General features: G+C 41.8%; 1 protein-coding gene across 2 annotated transcripts in view; it reads right to left on the reverse strand.

Moving 5' to 3' along the window:
- The window catches only part of TGFBR2 (transforming growth factor beta receptor 2), a 96,202-nt gene that overhangs the window by 55,707 nt on the left and 22,652 nt on the right, over positions 1-17,843 (reverse strand). For both annotated transcript variants that reach the window (XM_049099701.1, XM_025461082.3), the window contains exon 2: positions 4,447-4,615. In XM_049099701.1, coding sequence (XP_048955658.1) covers positions 4,447-4,604 — 158 coding nt within the window. In that variant the 5' untranslated portion in view covers positions 4,605-4,615. The remainder of the gene's footprint in view (positions 1-4,446; positions 4,616-17,843) is intronic.

Below are 17,843 nucleotides of genomic sequence, written 5' to 3' on the forward strand. Positions count from 1 at the left end.
CACTGCCAAGCTCATGCTGCCTCCCCAGTTTATCTGACAAAATGGGGGTCACATCTAGCTGAATTGTTCTCAAGGAGCATTCCGGGAAAGTAGCTGCAGTTCCCCGGGTCTGTTTGCTGGGCCCCAGCATGCTCTGTGTGAGGGCGTATTCCGTATCAGCAGCTGGCTGTGTGGACAGAACAGAACACACTTCCTCGATGAAGCACTGGAAGTTTCTTTGACTCACAGAAAGGAACGGAAGAGGGAAAAAATGAAAACACATGGGAAAGAACTGCAAGGTGTTCTTCATTTGCAGTTCAGTAAAATATTTTATGCCGTCATGAACGAACTGCTTCTACGTTTACTAGCCCTTCACATCACGTAGCTGAAGCCTAACTCAGCTAAGGGCTCAGAGAATCTCTCATGTGGCATTTTGCTGAGGCCCTAGAGAGTGCTCAGTTGGCTCTCTGAGTACATTACATTTAAAAACAACATGACTAATGCCCACTAGTATAATTGCAAAACCAAAATAAAACTCCAGTATCCTTGGAAAAGTACATTATTCTCTGCCTCCTCCAATCTGCTTCTCTCATTAACTTGCCATCTTGGATGACTCCATCCAACGCATCCAACACAGAGGTTGGTCTGACCTCTTTCCTCCAATCCCTGACCTTTTCAGATGCAATGTACCTGTTGTCTTGAATGGTAGTGTCTATATCTAGAGGGGGAGTCTAGGGGAGGGCACCAATCAGGCCCAAATGACTGTCAGTTTTGCAGATATAATCTTCCCTGGAAAGGACTGTGAGTGTGTGCAGGTGAGTGCCTATACATGCCCACATGCCTGCTCACACACACCAGCCTCCCCTCTACAAGCTCACTGCTCACAGCAAGGACAATAGAAGCCAGGCCGAGGCAAGAAGCAGCTGAAGTACAGCCTTTTCCTGAAGAACAGGTGGGGCCATCTCCACAGGGAAAGAGGAACTGGACGGTACCACCTCTGAGAGTGCAACACAATATGTGAACAAGGGGATAAGATGCAGCTGGAAGAGTCTAACTAGGAATGGGAGCCAACGTGTCTGACATCCATGCAACCCAGAGGTGGCTCCTGCAGAGGCATATGTGGCCTTGGTGAAGGAGCTCAAGGGTTCTGGTTCTGGAACTAACACTCCAGCAGGCACAAAAGGAGCAAGCCCTTGCTAAGTAGGTCCCTACTGGTAAAGGAAGGGCCATGATCGGATTCCTTTTTCTAGGGTAGCTAGCAGGGAACTATGTGAAACTTAACTTGGCATGATCACACAGCGAACTGTGTACATTTAAAAATCCTCTTATCCTGGGGCACCCAGGTGGCTCAGTGGATGAGCATCTGCCTTTGGCTCAGGTCATGATCCCAGGGTCCTAGGATCCCTCTGCCTATGTCTCTGCCTCTCTCTCTGTCTCTCATGAATAAATAAATAAAATCTTTTTTAAAAATCCATTTATCCTTCACCCCAAAGCTACTGGGAAGTCTTGGCAAAAATGACAGCCATGAAACTATAGTACCTTCCTTCCTGTCCCCACCGTGGAGTAGATGTATGTGTATGTGCGCATGTGCATGCCCAATGAGGGTTGTTTCCTGGTTTGGGTAACAAAATGAAGGCATGCTCAGTCTTCCATACCCCCAGGTAAAAGAATAGTGTTTCTTCCTTAGGAAGCGTCTAGAGCCAAGGAATGGAATGAGGAAGGTACTGGGAGTCCTGAAGGAAAGTTGCTCTATAACCACTGGGCAGTTCTTCAAGAGAATCTTGCCTTCCACTCCCTTGCTGCTTAGAGAATTAAAATCACAGAGAGGAAATTCAATTAGACTACTTGAGCCTGGGGAAAGTCCTTAACTGCTTTCTCTACTCATTCCTCTAACAGTGCTCCTGGGCACGCAAAGTCAACTTTGCAAAATATCTTTGGATACAGCTGAGCATAGGAAGGGAAAATACAATGAAATAAATACAGACTTCCTTGTCCTGAAACATTAGCTCTGAGCCACTGAAGAGGTTTTTCATGATCCACTCACAAAAGAACCACGAAAATAAAACCAATTTCAGTTCCAGGGGATTTTTATCTTGGAAAGAACTTACACATTTGACATGGTATATGGGTGCACAACTGACTTCAGTTAAATGAACAAGCGAATCCATGAATGAATGAAAGAAACACCAAGATGAATCGAGGCACTGCAACATACTACCAGGATAGAGCCTTTCAGTTTCCACATCTGGCTGTTAGTTTGGGTTCCCTAGAAACAGACCTTAAGGCTGTGAGATTTTTGTGCAGAGAGTTTTTGGAGAGGAACCTGTAAGGGAAGCAGCACTGCACACAGTGGGGATTGAACCACAACGCAGATCTTAGCAACTGACTCTGATCCCTTGGAAGCTGTGAAGCTCGGATGGTGGGTCAGAGCTGTCCTGAAGGACAGCTCCACTCCCCAAGGAGTATTTGTCTTTGCTTAGACAGGTAAAAACAATATTCACTGTATTAACTCTTGATGGCGGGAACAGTGAGGAGACAGGAAGGTTTCCTCTCCTCTACATGGTCGTATTTTCTGAGACAGCAAGAAGTAATGCCTCAATTCTAGTTGTTGGAATCCCAGAGAGACTTGATTCCCATTCAGTCACTGGGTCTTGTACCATGGGTCAATAAAAAAATGTCTTTATTAGATGAGCCTGTCTGGAGTAGTAGAAGTAAGCTGTCTTGCCACAGTGCATATGTAAGTAAGGATGATCAGCAGAGAACAGAAGCAAAGAAGGAACCACTGAAGCCACCCAATCTGGTATCTCAATCTTTCCTGCACTAGACTTGATGGGTGGTCCCTCAGCCTCTCCTGAACTTTGACTCCTCAGAGGAGGAAGCCTGTTTTGCTGTTAAGAAACCACGATTGTGAAAATGTTTAAACTTATACCGAAGCCTGCCCTCTTATAAATTTTATGGATCCTCTTTTTGCCCTTCAGAATTACCCAGAACAAGTTTATTATATTTTCTACTTGAGAACCCACCCAGCACATCTCTCAACAGAATTCATGTCTTCTCTCTACTGGACTTGCTGTGTCTGATTTCATCAGGCATTCCTCACGTGGCAAACTTCCTAAGCCTGCAGTCATGCTGGCCCCTTTGTGTCTCAACATGATCTTTGTCAAAATCCTTTTTGCAAAAGCATTGTTCAAAACCGGACCTGAATGAAGTTGGCAGGTACAGCAAGCTGTCACGACAGCTCTTTGCTCTTAACATTCCTTTAGTTCTTAAGAAACTAGTTCATCCTCAGCATGTACAGAAATTTGCAAGCTGTTCAGATCTACCATCAAGGCTAACTGTATGTGGTCAGAAGACTTGTTCCCCAAACGAGGGGGTGGGAAGATATTTGGGTTTATATCCTCATTTATCAACTGGCAGGGAGATGCCTAGGTTACTTAAGAAAAACTTGGCTAATAAATTAAAAACATCAGGATAAGTCTGAAAATGTTTTATTTCTTTTTCTTTTTTAAAAAATATTTTATTTATTTGTTCATTAGAGACAAGAGAAAGAGGCAGAAATATAGGTAGAAGGAGAAGCAGGCTTCCCTTGGGGATCCGGATGTGGGACTCGATCCCAGGACCCTGGGATCACATCCTGAGCTGAAGGCAGACACTCAACCACTGAGTCACCCAGGTGCCCTGCAAATGTTATATTTCACTAATGAATTTTTACCTTTTTATAAAATGAGGGCTCTTTTAATCTCTATTCTCCTTTTATCTCTTGCTCATACTCCCAATCCATAACTATGAAGGAATCGAAGGATTTGTGAGAATTGTGTATGTGTGTGTATGTGTGTATTAAGATGGGGGGAATGAAAGAGGAGGGGGGGAGAGAGACCAACTATGGCGGAAATGTGATCTAAGAGAAATGCACAGTGCCGATCCAAGAGGCAGATGTAGTATGTAGCCCGTGGTGCTGTGAGTGACATGGCCAGGGTTTCTGACTAAAGAATGAGTTGTTTTTCTGGTGCTCCAAAAAGCTTCCCTTTTTTTTTTTTGATAAAGCCTTTCCTCTTCCAATAGCCCTCCTTTCATCATCTCTCCTTCCACAGAACAAGACTGAAATGGCCTCAGAAGAACAAAGCTCCTGGTGTCACTCTGGGGTACCAAGGGGGTGACAGTTAAAATGACAAGTGGCAAATGTCTCTCCTTCATACAAGGAAGGGGCCCTGGATTTTATTGTGAATATTAAAGGTCATCTTACATACTGTCACAGGCATACACACACACACACACACACACACACACACAGATGTGTACGTATCTGAGAATGTACAGAATATCTCTGGAAATTCCATTTAATATTTGAAAGACAAATGGCCTGAAGGAAAGGCACATGTGAGGCATGGAGACACCCTCAACTCTATGCACCACGGTGTGCATCACTCACAAAATGGGGGAAAGGAAGATTTTTAAAGGCCACCTTACCAGACAGCCAGACAGACTTCATGTGGCTTCTCACAGATGGATGTAATGCTGCAGTTGCTCATGCAGGATTTCTGGTTGTCACAGGTGGAAGATCTCACATCACAAAATTTACACAATTGTGGAAATTTGATGACACCATTGCTGTCAGTGACCATCATGTCATTATTAACTGGGGAGAGAAAAGAAAGACATGTTAAATGAGTATCTCACTGCTAGGCAGCCTGCCAATGAATTCCTGATGATGTTATGCAATTTCAAATGAACCAAAATAATGCCTTCACATCCAATTAGAATTTCCTTCACATACGCACTTTGTAATGAAAGTCATTGTAGGGTGCTGTGGCTGGGATAGAAGGGGAGGTTCGAGTAACTTCTTGCTTTTGTTAGTGATTACCATAAGGCACTCTAGCTCCAAACACAATCATTCAATCAAGAAACATAAATCTGATTGGTCCACTGCATAGTTATGGGTGCTAGGAGCACAGACAATACTACCTAAAGGAAATTATCATTTAGTTGAGTAGACAGACAAGGAAACAGATGAGGGTAGGGTAACCCAAACTAGAGAGAAGCATGGAGGATAAGGGATCCTGACATGCAGTCACCATTCAGATGGGCAGAAACAGATCACAATGGACCAGAGCTGGTGCAAAGGGGTGTTGGCCTACTCAGAGGAGACAGTGGAGGTGAGGTAGGAGACTGCCCTCATTCTCTTGACCTGCATAGGAAGAGCACTAAGGGCCTTCCTTGCAAGAGACTAGTTCTAATTTCTCCCCATCGCCTTGAGGGAAATCAGGTGATTAATCAACACTGTCTCTGAGACAGAATCCCAAACATTGGTGAGGCTCAAAGCACTGGAGTCCTGCAGGTGAGGACAAGCTAAGTTCCACCTCAAGAGTCTGTTTTATGTCCTGCACAACTACCTCACTCACTTACTTGTTTATCATCGATTCACTAAAATGCAAGCTCCACAAGCTTTTGTCTGCCTTGTTTACATACTGGGTCTCCAGTGTGAAGAGGAGGACCTGCTACATAGAAGATATCCAAAAGTATCTGTTGAATGAGTGACTGAATAGTGAATATACAAAGGGATGAATATAACAAGTTCACATTTGGCTCTTTAAACCAAGTAGAGGGATCCCTGGGTGGCTCAGCGGTTTAGCGCCTGCCTTTGACCCAGGGCGTGATCCTGGGGTCCCAGGATCGAGCCCCACATCGGGCTCCCTGCGTGGAGCCTGCTTCTCCCTCTGCCTGTGTCTCTGCCTCTCTCTCTCAGTCTGTGTCTCTCATGAATGAATAAATAAAATCTTTAAAAAAAAATAAACCAAGTAGAAAAGGATACAGAAATTCTTCACTCAGACGGGGAGGGTTGCAATTATAAATGCGATATTCATTCATAGTCATCCATAACACGTTAAAGATAGACCGTTTTGAGAAAAACCCATGCTACATGTTGAAAGGCCATTAAAAAAGGTGTAACACTGCCGCCCCCATCTTTTTCATCCAAGAGATCTATCTATTGGCAAAAATGGAAGTTAAAGGGATGAGTTTGGAGAGTCAAGTGAAGTAGGACAAGGCTATGAGGCATTTGGTCAACAAACATGACTTAGAGACACTTCCAAGCTAGGCTAAGAAATGTTATGTGCCTAGACCACCTGTAGCACTGGCCACTAGGAAGCTGGGAGGTGTGCTTCTCCCAGGGATCTCTGTTGGAATGGCCTGAGGCAAGCCTCCTCATCTCCTTCCTCTGTCAAGCATGCTCCTGCCTAATGCCAGGCAAACAACTTCAATGTCCTCCCATGGTATCTCTCTGTCCTGTGAATTTTAGATTTCTGTCATCCACACTTTGCCACGAAACCCTTTTTGTCACTTGAGCATAGCACCTGTTTCCTAGGTGTCTAAAAATACAAACATATATAAATTTAAGATTTGCTTTCTTGTGGTAACATTAAATATAGAAGGAAAAAAAAAAACCTCATTCATCCCTCTCAGGCCTCAAGTTCATTTCAGGAAGTATATTTTTAGGCAACAAACTATTTTGAAATTTGTCTCCCAGACCAAGGGCCCTATGCTAAGCTAAAAATACAGGCCAAAATGCTTTCTGAACTTTGTGTTCAACTTGGTATTAAGACGACAATAAATATATATATTTTCCTACAACAGTTAGATTTGCATCTTTCTGTGAAACAACTAATTTAACCCTCTAGGTTTCCCTATAAGAATGGGTGAAACAACAAAAGCCTGGGTCATATTTTGCTTATGAGATTTTGTGTTTTTGGTATAGGGTATATTTTACACGAACAAACATGTCTTTGCTGGTTAGGAAGCTTTGTTGTTTTTAAATATAAAATCTAACCTCCATGAAATGGAATTCAGCCTTTTTTCATTTTAGAATTTCAGCTTGTACTAGTTAGTAGTTATCAACTTTGAGGGCATGTTAGAATCAATCACCTAGGAAATTTCAAAAATAATAAGTCCTGAGTCCCACTTCCAGATTTGCTGATTTAATTATTCTAGAAGGTGGCCTGAACATCAGGATTTTTCGAAGCTGCCTAGATATTCCAATGTGCACCCTAGGCAGAGAACATTGACCTAGAATGAACTGAAAACAACACGACTGGCACAAAACAAAAAGGCACCACACCACCACACGTACACACACACATGCACACATTCACACACAACTTCTGTGACAGTGAAGGAGCAGTCCTTCAATAATCTGGAAGGAGTTTTCTTGTGAAAAACAGGTTCTTAAAGCTATGTGATGAATTCTTTTACACCTCACATGGAAAGGAGTCCTTTGCTGGGCTGGCCAATGATTTTCTAACACAAGCTAAGAAGTGTGAGAAAAGCTAGAGGAGGCAGGAGTGAAAGGAGAGAAGTGCAAACAGTGAGTCTGCTGTTAGAAGCCACAGAGGCGGCCACAGAAGTGTTGACAAGTATAAGTGGTTTAGATCTGATGCCTACAAAACACAATCAACAGTGAAAACACAAAACACAAAAGAGGGCCATGAAAGAAAGAAAGAAAGAAAGAAAGAAAGAAAGAAAGAAAGAAAGAAAGAAAGAAAGAAAGAAAGAGAAAGAAAGAAAGAAAGAAAAGAAAGAAAGAGAATAGAGAAGGGTCACCAAGCTTCATAGCTCTGGAGGTGTTACTCAGACCGCAGTCTGCAAACGGGGCCCCTGGAGACATACAGGTGTATGATGCACACTGCCTACTGTAAGACCCAGGAAGGGAAGACCTTTGCAATGAACTCTGGGAAAAATGCAAACAGCCAATTTCACTCTGTTCTCAGAGACACAGGCCTATGGGGGAGGAGATGGCGTACAATGGGAACTCATACATGAAGTACCTACTGTGTGCCACTTAAAGTACGTAAGTGATCACATATCATGTCATAAGTACCCAGTGAGGAGGCCTCATTTTTCTATTTATTATTGTAAAAGCCGACTACTGCTAAGGTGAACAGACTTTTTAGTTTGATCAGCTTTTTTTGTTTTGTTTTGCTTTGTTTTGTTTTGTTTTAAATTTGAAAGCCTTTACTAGGGGCATATTCACTATAATGCATAACGTCTTCTCCCCATTCCTCAGCCAGCCACTCCCTACTAACTGACCTCAGGAGGCTCCCACCTTGACAACCCCAGCCAGTCAATAACTGTCAGTCTCTGCTTTAAGCCTTGTGAATTACGTGTTGATGGGATAGGGTGAATTATAAAGGGTAAAGCTACCCTTAAGCTTTGTTGGAGGTCACCGAATTTTGATTAAAAACTTTAGTAAAGTCAGTCTGGGGAGAAGGGTGAGACATACACACAGTTTTGCTCATCATTGCAGAGGGCTGACTAACAGGTATCCTGAAGACCCATAAACCCCTCCTGAAGAATCCAAGGACTGGCCCAGTGTCCTCAAGGGTCACTAATAGCACCCTAAATAGTACACCATTCATCGGAGTGGGGTGGAGGGCTCCTGGGGGCAGGAAAGGAGGCAATGGCTTGTTCACTGTAGACACAATTACATCTGTACATTCCAATCATAGGGAAAAGAAGTTACAATTGCGATTGCAAGTATCAACCATTTTATGTTCAATAATGTTCATGAAGCCTAAGTAATGGAGAATAAATGTATATATGTCAATAGCCAGGGACAAAGATAGTACCCTAAACAGCACAACAAAACACATCTGATAAACCCCAAAATAAACCCTAACCAACTTCAAAATTACTTCCAATTCAGGTTAAATTACTCTCCTGTGTCCTTAGTTAATATGTTCTCATGTGAAGGCAGTGTATTTTAGTGTCTATAGGCCCTCTGCATGCAGCTGACCATCCTCAGGGAATTTTCAACCCATAACAGGCAAATTTGTTATTCATAATGTCCCCCCGAAAGAGGTTCCACTAAGAGTATTTCTCACCTAGAAAGTCATTCACTAAAGGAAGTGAGCATGGGCAGCTTCTTTCAGCATATGATGGGGTCACATGGCACATCATATTTCACTTCTCTTCAAACAAACCCATGAGTAATATCAAGACCTTCAGTCTGGGTCATGCTGCCTTCCTCATTTTGGGGCATATTTTCCCCAAACTCATTGCCTGGAGACACAAGTTACAAGTCTTGAGAATATGAATTAAGTAAATGCTTAGCTGTGTCTATCTGGAAAAGTACTGTTATCTTTGAAGATCAGAGATAAGCAGCCTAATAAGGTTATCTTAGATTTCCTCCAGATAAATATAGGGAATTTTGGATATAAATTCTTAGTCCATATCTTGGGAATGGTGTCAACTATTAACTAAACAATTAGGTAAAATCTCAAGACTCCACAAATAATCTTAAACACTATTCATGTGTCTTTAAATTCATGCATCTATCTACTATTGTTTAGTGGTGTGTTTGGGGGGTAGGACACTTAAGAATTAATTTATTCTACAAATGCTTGTGACTGTCTTGCTAAGTGCTATATATTTCAGAGCAGGACCATGAAAATTAATACAACTACCTGCAGCACCTCAAAGAATAATCCATGGCAACTGGCGAACAGAACTTAGTATGCTTCTGAGCAGTGCTTCTCAGATGTTAAGAGGGACACAAAGCTTTTGGGAATACGTTTAACCCACAGGTGTGGGGTAGTGTATTGGCTCAGGGGCGAGCAAGTCTGAAATTTATAGGGCAGGCCAGCAGGCTGGAAATTCAGGCAGGAATGAAAGTGGCAGTGTTGAAACAGAATTTCTTCTCTGGGAAAACTTTTCTGCTCCCAAGGCCTTCTAATGTATGAAAGAGGCTCAGTCACATTGCCGGGGCTAATCTCCTTTATTTAAAGTCTAGGGACTGTAGTTGTTAATCACATCTGCAAAGTACCTTCACAGCAACACCCAGGTCAATGCGTGATGGAAGAACTGGGCCCCGTAACCTGACCAAGCCCTCATCACACTGAGCATTACAGGTAGGAGCTGAGACCGTTCTCAGGTTAGGCCCATGCTGCTGGTTTGTATGTTGAATGGGAAGGCAAGGGTGAACTGGGTTTTTGACTGGCCACTATTTCCCTTTCTCCACTCATGCCGGATCCAGCAAAATTAAATACTATTCCTCACCTTTTTTACAGGCATGTCTCATCTTACAGTTCTTTCCATCTGCTTTTCTCTTGAGTCTGGCCTCTTAAACGATCACAGGCCCAGAGGCTCTGATCACCATATGGGCCCAGAATTGAAAGACTTGTTCTCTGAAAGAAGGTTTTTAATTGCAGTTGGCATTTCAGAGTCAGACACTGAGGCAACCATCTGGCAGGCAGCCGCCATGGTCTGTGATGCTGGCAACAAACACCCCATGGCCCCCGAGACCAGGTGGGACAAGTGTATTGGTCCGTCACACACGTCCTCCTCTCTAGAACAAAGCAGCAAGTCAAGCAGCCTCAGAGGAGTCCCTTCATGATCCTTCATGAAAGAAAGACATTTCCAAGTGAATAAAATACTTTGGCCCATTACTATAAATAAGCAAAAAACACCTTGTGATTAAGTCAAAGATATTTTAAGTCAAGGAATATTTTTTCTTCTCTACAGCATACCTGGAAAGTCTAACACAATGCAATACCTTCTGTTTTTAGTTTCAAAAGTGCTTGAACCCTCACTCTCTAAGTAATTATAAATATCTTGAGAGCAGGGGAGGTGGGCTTTCCTTCAAGTGATGGTCCTACTTGGTCTCTGGAGCACTAGGATCAGTAGGAGAGAAACCACCATGTAGTTACCTTGGAGACCACGGTATGGATAGGAGAGAAATAGAGGCAGAAGCAGAATTATCAAATGCAACCTACTTGCCTTTAAATTTAAGCAGGACGCCAGAAAAGGAGAAAGAGCTGCTAGAGTCTGTCTTTGAAGAATGGGTGGTTTTGAGAAGTAGGAGAACAAAAAGACACCCTGGGCTGAGAACATAGCTCAAACCAGGAAAGGGTGAGCAAAATGAGGGATGCAGACAATCTAGAGACGAGATCTCTGAAGACAGAGAATCGTTCAACAAATACGCATCCTGCATTTTACAGATGGGAAGACAGAGAGGCACATGGATGTTCTGGTGTGTACGCTGTTCATACAACTGGCCAGACCTAAATGAGATTTAGAAAAGGCAAGGAGAGTTGAGGAGGTAGAGAAAAAGGCCCAGCAGAAGCACAGGATCAAAAACAGAATCTCAGACTTTGTCCACCTACTCTCATAATAGAAACATTCTATGCTAGACATGAACTGAATAAACTCAAGGCCTGGTATAAAGACTTAAAAGTCAGGGGCTGGCAAGTAAACTAATGGATCTGGACAGTTGTCAACCATCCTAATAAAACTTCACTAAAACCCCGGTAACTGTTGGGGCACTTGGGTGGCTCAGTGGTTGCGCATCTGCTTTTGGCTCAGATCACGGTCCAGGGTCCTGGGACGGAGTTCTGCAACAGGCTACCTTGCAGGAAGCCTGCTTCTCCCTCTGCCTATGTCTCTACCTTTCTCTGTGTGTCTCTTATGAGTGAATATATAAAATCTTTAAAAAAAAATAGTATAGGTAACTGTGAATGAATTAGAGAGGAGGGATATGTGTGTATGTGAATGTGTATGTTCCCTCCCTCTTTGACTAATTCAACTGAGGAATTTGGCTTTGAAGGTTTGGGTTTCTTTTCTTTCCTTTTACTTTTTTTCTTGTTTTACTTTTTAGGCTTTTTGGTAAAATGAGTTGAATTGCTCACTATGGGTTGCTTTAAGGAAAACTGCATAAACAAACAGAGAGATTTGTATTCACCCAACAAGTGAATTAAGGGATAAAGGAATGCTTCAAGGGGATTAATCCAATAGGGTACTTTAAGTTGAAAACTTGACTGTGTCTTTAAAAGAGGATTTTTAAAATTTGATTTACAAGGAAAAATTTTAAAGCCATATATAGAATAAAACAAGCTGTAGCTGAATGGAAAAAGTAATTGGCATTTTCTAGTGACAAACATAAAATAACTGAGCTGGAGTTTCAATTGCAAACTTCTCAATTGAACACTCCCCAGCTCCTATCGCTCCAAATAGCTCCCAATATGCACACTCTGTTTTCTTGCTTAGCCCTGAATTTCTTGGATCGCTGAGGATGATGTGCAGCTTGAGTTCTCCCAGCACTTGCTGAATCTGCTTTCTTTTTTTTTGGATATATGTCCCAGAATCAGGTCACATATCAGGTGACAAAACCCAAACACTTAAAATGACTCTTGCAGATGGAAATATCTATATTATTGCCAAAGGCAGTATTTCAGAACCCTTGCATTTTTGCCATATTCAAAGAGCTGAAAAACTTTTAGCTCTCTCAATCATCTTCCTTCATCTTTAATAGGGATCTAGTAGAAAAACAGCCCTCAAAAAGCTGGGCAGGGGTGAGCAGTTGGCCACAAATAGCACCATCCATACGTGGCAATTTTAGTTTATCATTGAGAAAGCTGATTTTCACAGTGCGTTTTATCTGGCAAATCCTAACTATGGAGACTTTGAGATTAGCCAATACCAGGAGCATGCAAGGGCTGGGGCTGAGAAAAAGAGGAAACCAGTTGAAAAAATTAAGCCACACTGATGCAAATGGATACTATACCAAGTGAAGGAGTACAATTTGGTACTATTTCACAAACTGTCAACACTGTAACTGTTCTTCCCCTGGGAAATGTTTTAAAGTTGATACTTTATGTAAAGTAATAGTAACTGAGAAAATAATTCTTCCTGAGTTGATACAGCTTGGATGGTATACTGAGGCAACAAGCAAAAGGCTCCAGAGATTATTGCAAGTAAATGTGATTAACTTAACTCTCTTGGTGACAAACACTATTGGTAGATAGCCCGATAGAGGCAAGAAAATGAGCACACAATTTATGGAGTGCTACAGCATTCCAATTCAGCTCAAATAATATGTTACTAGAAAAATTAGCCAACATAAAACCAACATGCATTATGTATCTGCTCAGTGAGCCCTCTCATCTTAAACCCTTACGGCAAGGATGTAAGATAGTACAAGACAAGATGCTTACACTCTTGCAAGGAACCAAAAAAAAAAAAAAGTACAAAAATGATTTTTATCAAAAGAACTTTGGAGATGGGAAGACTCTACATGGAGATGTGCTTCTTAATGAAGTTATTCATTTAATATTTAAACAATATTTTATCTTGAAGCACTGACGCAACCTAATGCCAAATTCAAAACCTAATAGAAAATCTGAGGTTTTTTTTTTTTTAAGGTAGGAACTATTAGAGGATCAGAAAAAATAGGCACTTGAGCCATTTGTTTCAACTAAGCAAGGAATTTGACCTGCGTATCAATTTCCTCTGAGATCCTACTTTTCATTTAGAGAATTTCTCTGTAGAGGCTTTCTCCCCTTCTCTTTAACATGTGCAGCAGCATCCTGGTGCATGCCTGGTGCCTGAGAGATTTTTCTATTACAGTTGTATACATATGTGAAAATACTGGTCAAAGCAGATGATCCCCATACTCGTGCTCTGTAAAGGACAGGAAATACGATAGCACTCAGGTCAAGTACTTTTTTAAGGGGTGAGGTCCCAGATGCTTGGTTTCTGACAACCAAGTAACCTGGGAGCAGACCAGGCTGGGAGACACTGGAGCAGGGACTGCATGAGCCCCGTACAGTCCACAGATGTGCTCTGTTCGGCCTAAACTTTTTTCCTTTGAAAATGTGAACCAGGGGCACCTGGGTGGCTCAGTCGGTTAAGCATCTGACTTCCGCTCAGGTCGTGATCTCAGGGTCCTGGGATCAAGCTCCGTGTTGGGCTCCCCTCTCAGTGGGGAATCTGCTTCTCCTCTCCCTCTGCTTCTGCCTTTCCTCCTTGGTCAGGCTCTCTCTCTCTCTCAAATAAATAAATAAAATCTTAAAAAAAAAAAAAAAAACAAAGGAAATGTGAACCAAGTTTTAAAATGAGGATATTTCACGTGAAAAGCCAGATTTCCAACACCAATTAAGAAAATTAAAAGATGTGGCAGCATTGGGCCTACAGGGTCCCCTCCCCTGACAACAGTCAGCAGTCAGCTGGGAAGGGGCGATAGGCCCCTGAGGTGGCACAGGTACTGGTATGTTGGCCACCCCCTGGTGCTTGCTCATGTTTCCTACTGCTTGTCTGGCCCCTGTGGCTATATCTGAATTTTTACCATTAATGATTTTTTTCATTTAAACTCAATTAACATACAGTGTATTATTTAGTTACAGAGGTAGAGTTCAGTGATTTATCAGTCTTATATAACACCCAGGGCTCATTACTCAAGTGCCCTCCTTAATGCCCATCACCCAGTTGTCCCATCCTCCCACCAGCAACCCTCAGTTTGTTTCCTATGGTTAAGAATCTCTGGGCAGCCCGGGTGGCTCAGTGGTTTAGCGCCACCTTCAGCCCAGGGCCTGATCCTGAAGATCTGGGATCGAGTCCCACATCAGGCTCCCGGCATGGAGCCTGCTTCTCCCTCTGCCTGTGTCTCTGCCTCTCTGTGTGTGTGTGTGTGTGTGTGTCTCTCATAAGTAAATAAATAAAATCTCAAAAAAAAAAAAAAAAGGATCTCTGATGGTTTATCTCCCTCTCTGATTTCATCTTATTTACCCCCTTCTGCTACGCGCCTGTTTTTTTCCTTAAATTCCGCATGAGTGAAATCATATATTTCTCTGATTGATTTATTTCACTTTAATGATTTTTTAACATGTCCATTCATTTCTTTCTTCCAGTATTAGAGGTTTAACTGGAACACATAATTTCATGTCTAATTCTTCAATATTTTTTCCAATATGTATGTGATTCACTAATATGGACATTCACATTTCAGTTTAAGGAAAAGGAAAATTTTCTACTTTAGAAGACAGATCTGTTAGATAATAATAATAATAATAATAATAATAATAATAATAATAATAAATAATAATAATAATAGTTATTTCTACACCATTTATTTATTTTAAAGATTTTATTTATTTATTCATGAGAGACACAGAGGCAGAGACATAGGCAGAGGGAGAAGCAGGATCCCCTCATGATCAGGCCCTGAGCCACCCAGGCATCCCTACACCATTTATTGAATGCAGACCAAATGCCTAGTCCAATACTAAGTGTTGTGATGATTATTTCATGTGTTTTTTGTCATCGCTATTTTATAGATGGGGGAAATTAAGGGTCAAAGAGGTGAAATAACTATCCAAAGTCAATGAGAGATAGCTAAAGAGAAACAAAGCCACAGGTCACAAGAAAACTCTCAGCCCTCCTAATACTAGCAGTGTGATAGCTATTCCTGTGGAAAGGTTCCCGAGCAGAACTTTATACTCCTTCCAGCCGAAGGCAAAGGCACTGAGTGGGGCCAGAAGGGGGTGTGGGTGGTGGAAGGGGGTGGGGGTGGGAGTAGGGACAGAGAAGCAGTACATTTCTTATAAAATAGCTTTGATTCTTTGTAATTACTTATTTTACAAGACATATATAATACAGGCAGCTTGGTGAAGTCCAATACTTTTCAAGTCAAAGACTTCAGAGTTGAGGTTCTGTTAACTAGAGCCACAGGACCCAAGGCAAAACACTTAACTTCTTGGAACCCCCCATTTCTGAATCTACGAAATAGTACTTTCTGGGGTCAGGATGGAGAGAAAACATGCTTCAAGTACATGTGAAAATCATCCGGACAATAAAAAGTGCCATACAAGCACTCTGGTTAGAAAAGTAACACAGCGTGCAACACTCTCACAAAAGAAAATTATGGGAAAGGCATGACTAGATAATTAAGAGTTTGGTAAACCTATTCCTAGTCATCAACGGAAGGCAGCAGTTTGATGACTTCTACGAAATATTTCAGGAAATTTGAAGGTATAGACAAACTGAAATATAGTAACATTCTGTGACCACCGCGCTTCAAAGCTTTCAAAGAGATCTAATGGAATCAACCACTGCTGTAATAAAGTTCCCAAGAGTGCTCAGATTTTTAAACACCCTTCTAGAGCCAAATCATCTGGCTTTAAAATATTGTTCATAGCCCGCGTAGGTCTGGCAAATAGGCAGTAACTTGAGCATCAAGTTCAATTTTCAAATCCTCTGCTGACTCTTGCACAGCACTCAACAGGGGGAGCTGATCCGCCTTGACTTCGAGGCACTTCATGTGTTGTTTGGCAACATGCTAATAAAATTAGTGAGTTTGACATGCAGAGATGGGGAGGCACCGAGGCGCCTTGAAGGTTGCGGGATTCTAAAATTCTGAAATAAAGTTATGTTTGGCCTCCTTTCTCAAGGAAATAAAACCAGTACAATTTGATGCGCAGCTGATGAGAAAATTGGAGGAGAGTATGAGCAACAATTTGACTAGATTGTTAAGTACCTGGTCAAGAAGTGTTCTATGCCATTCAGATATGTGGAAAGCAATATTCCTCAATCTCTTCTCCTTGAAGTCATTTACTCATGTAAAAATTAGTTATGTCATATTGCTATGCAGTTTCTACCAGAGAATTCATGCTGGGAATAGAAGCAGGTTGCATCAGAGAAGGCCCTGGACAAACTGTGAGCTGGCTTTGAGTTCTCTGAGAAACTACTCAACCACTCTCTGTGCCCATCCTTTGACCAGTCAAATAGGTGGGCTGAATATGATGATCTTCGAGTCCCTTTCATTTTGGAAAATATTCACAGTTCAACCCCCCAAAATCCAGAAAGTTGAATATTACAAACATGTCCCAGCATTGACCTGGCAGCCCTGGTTAAATAGAATGAGATGCTATGTTTCAGCTTACAAGATAAAGGGCTTCGGGACTACCAAACAGTGTGATTTAAGCTCTGTTTTCTCTGCTCATTGAGAAACCCACTCTCTGCAACTTTGGGAGGTCCACCTCTCCTGTTAACACTCAGGCTTAAACCTAATCACTGCAGCTGATCCATCTTGCAAGAACAAATATTCGTGCATCGTGAGGTTGGAAGGACGGAAAATTATGTCAAATGACAAAGGATCACTTTCCACTCAGCCCTTGTAGGCATTTCCTCTAATTTTATGGGGGATGTGGAGGAAATTCTGGTTTGGAGCACAGACATTCACTCTAGCAGTTTAAAAAAAAACAACCTCTAGCATTTGAAACATGTCTGTTTACTCTGAATCCATTTCTGGGCTCAGCTGGAATGATAAGTAATAACATGTATGATTGTACAAAAACATCCTATTACTTGATCTATACTTTATGTTTGACAAGCGACTATGGAAGATTAGCATTATTGCTTCCATTTTACAGAAGAGGGAAATCTTTAAAGTAACTTGCTGAGGTTGGCAGACAGCAGGTTTTAAGCTTCATGAGGTCAGGGACCATCATCTATCTTATTTCAAGGTGTGTAGGCTCGGCCCAGGGTGTATCACAAAATAGGAGTTCAACAAATGTTGAATTAAAAGCCAAAAATTTGGGGCACCTGGGTGGCTCAGTGGTTGAGCATCTGCCTTTCCCTCAGGTCATGATCCTGGGGTCCTGGGATGGAGTCCCACATCAGGCTCCCCCTGGGGAACCTGCCTCTCCCTTTGCTTGTGTCTCTGCCTCTTTCTCTGTGTCTCTAATGAATAAATAAATTAAAATCTAAATAAATAAATAAATAAATAAATGCCAAAAATTCAAATCAAGCTCCTTCTATAATGCCATCAATTGAAGGTTAATTTTCCCTAAAATAAAAATTAAGGCAAAGAAATACAGTTAATTTTAAGAAAATAAAAGTGAAAACCACTCCTGGTACAGTTTTAGCATTATATTAAAACTGTGATCTACTTCTAAAAGAATTTGAGAAGGCTCCTAATTGACTAGTAGCAGCCAAACTACCCTTGACTAGTTGGCATAAGAGAACTAAAAGGCACATTCAGATTCACTTTGGTTTCTAAGATAACACCAAATATTCTGAAACCTCCCCTTCATGTTTTTCAA

Source organism: Canis lupus, chromosome 23, assembly GCF_003254725.2.
Source record: "Canis lupus dingo isolate Sandy chromosome 23, ASM325472v2, whole genome shotgun sequence".
Taxonomy (NCBI): domain Eukaryota; kingdom Metazoa; phylum Chordata; class Mammalia; order Carnivora; family Canidae; genus Canis; species Canis lupus.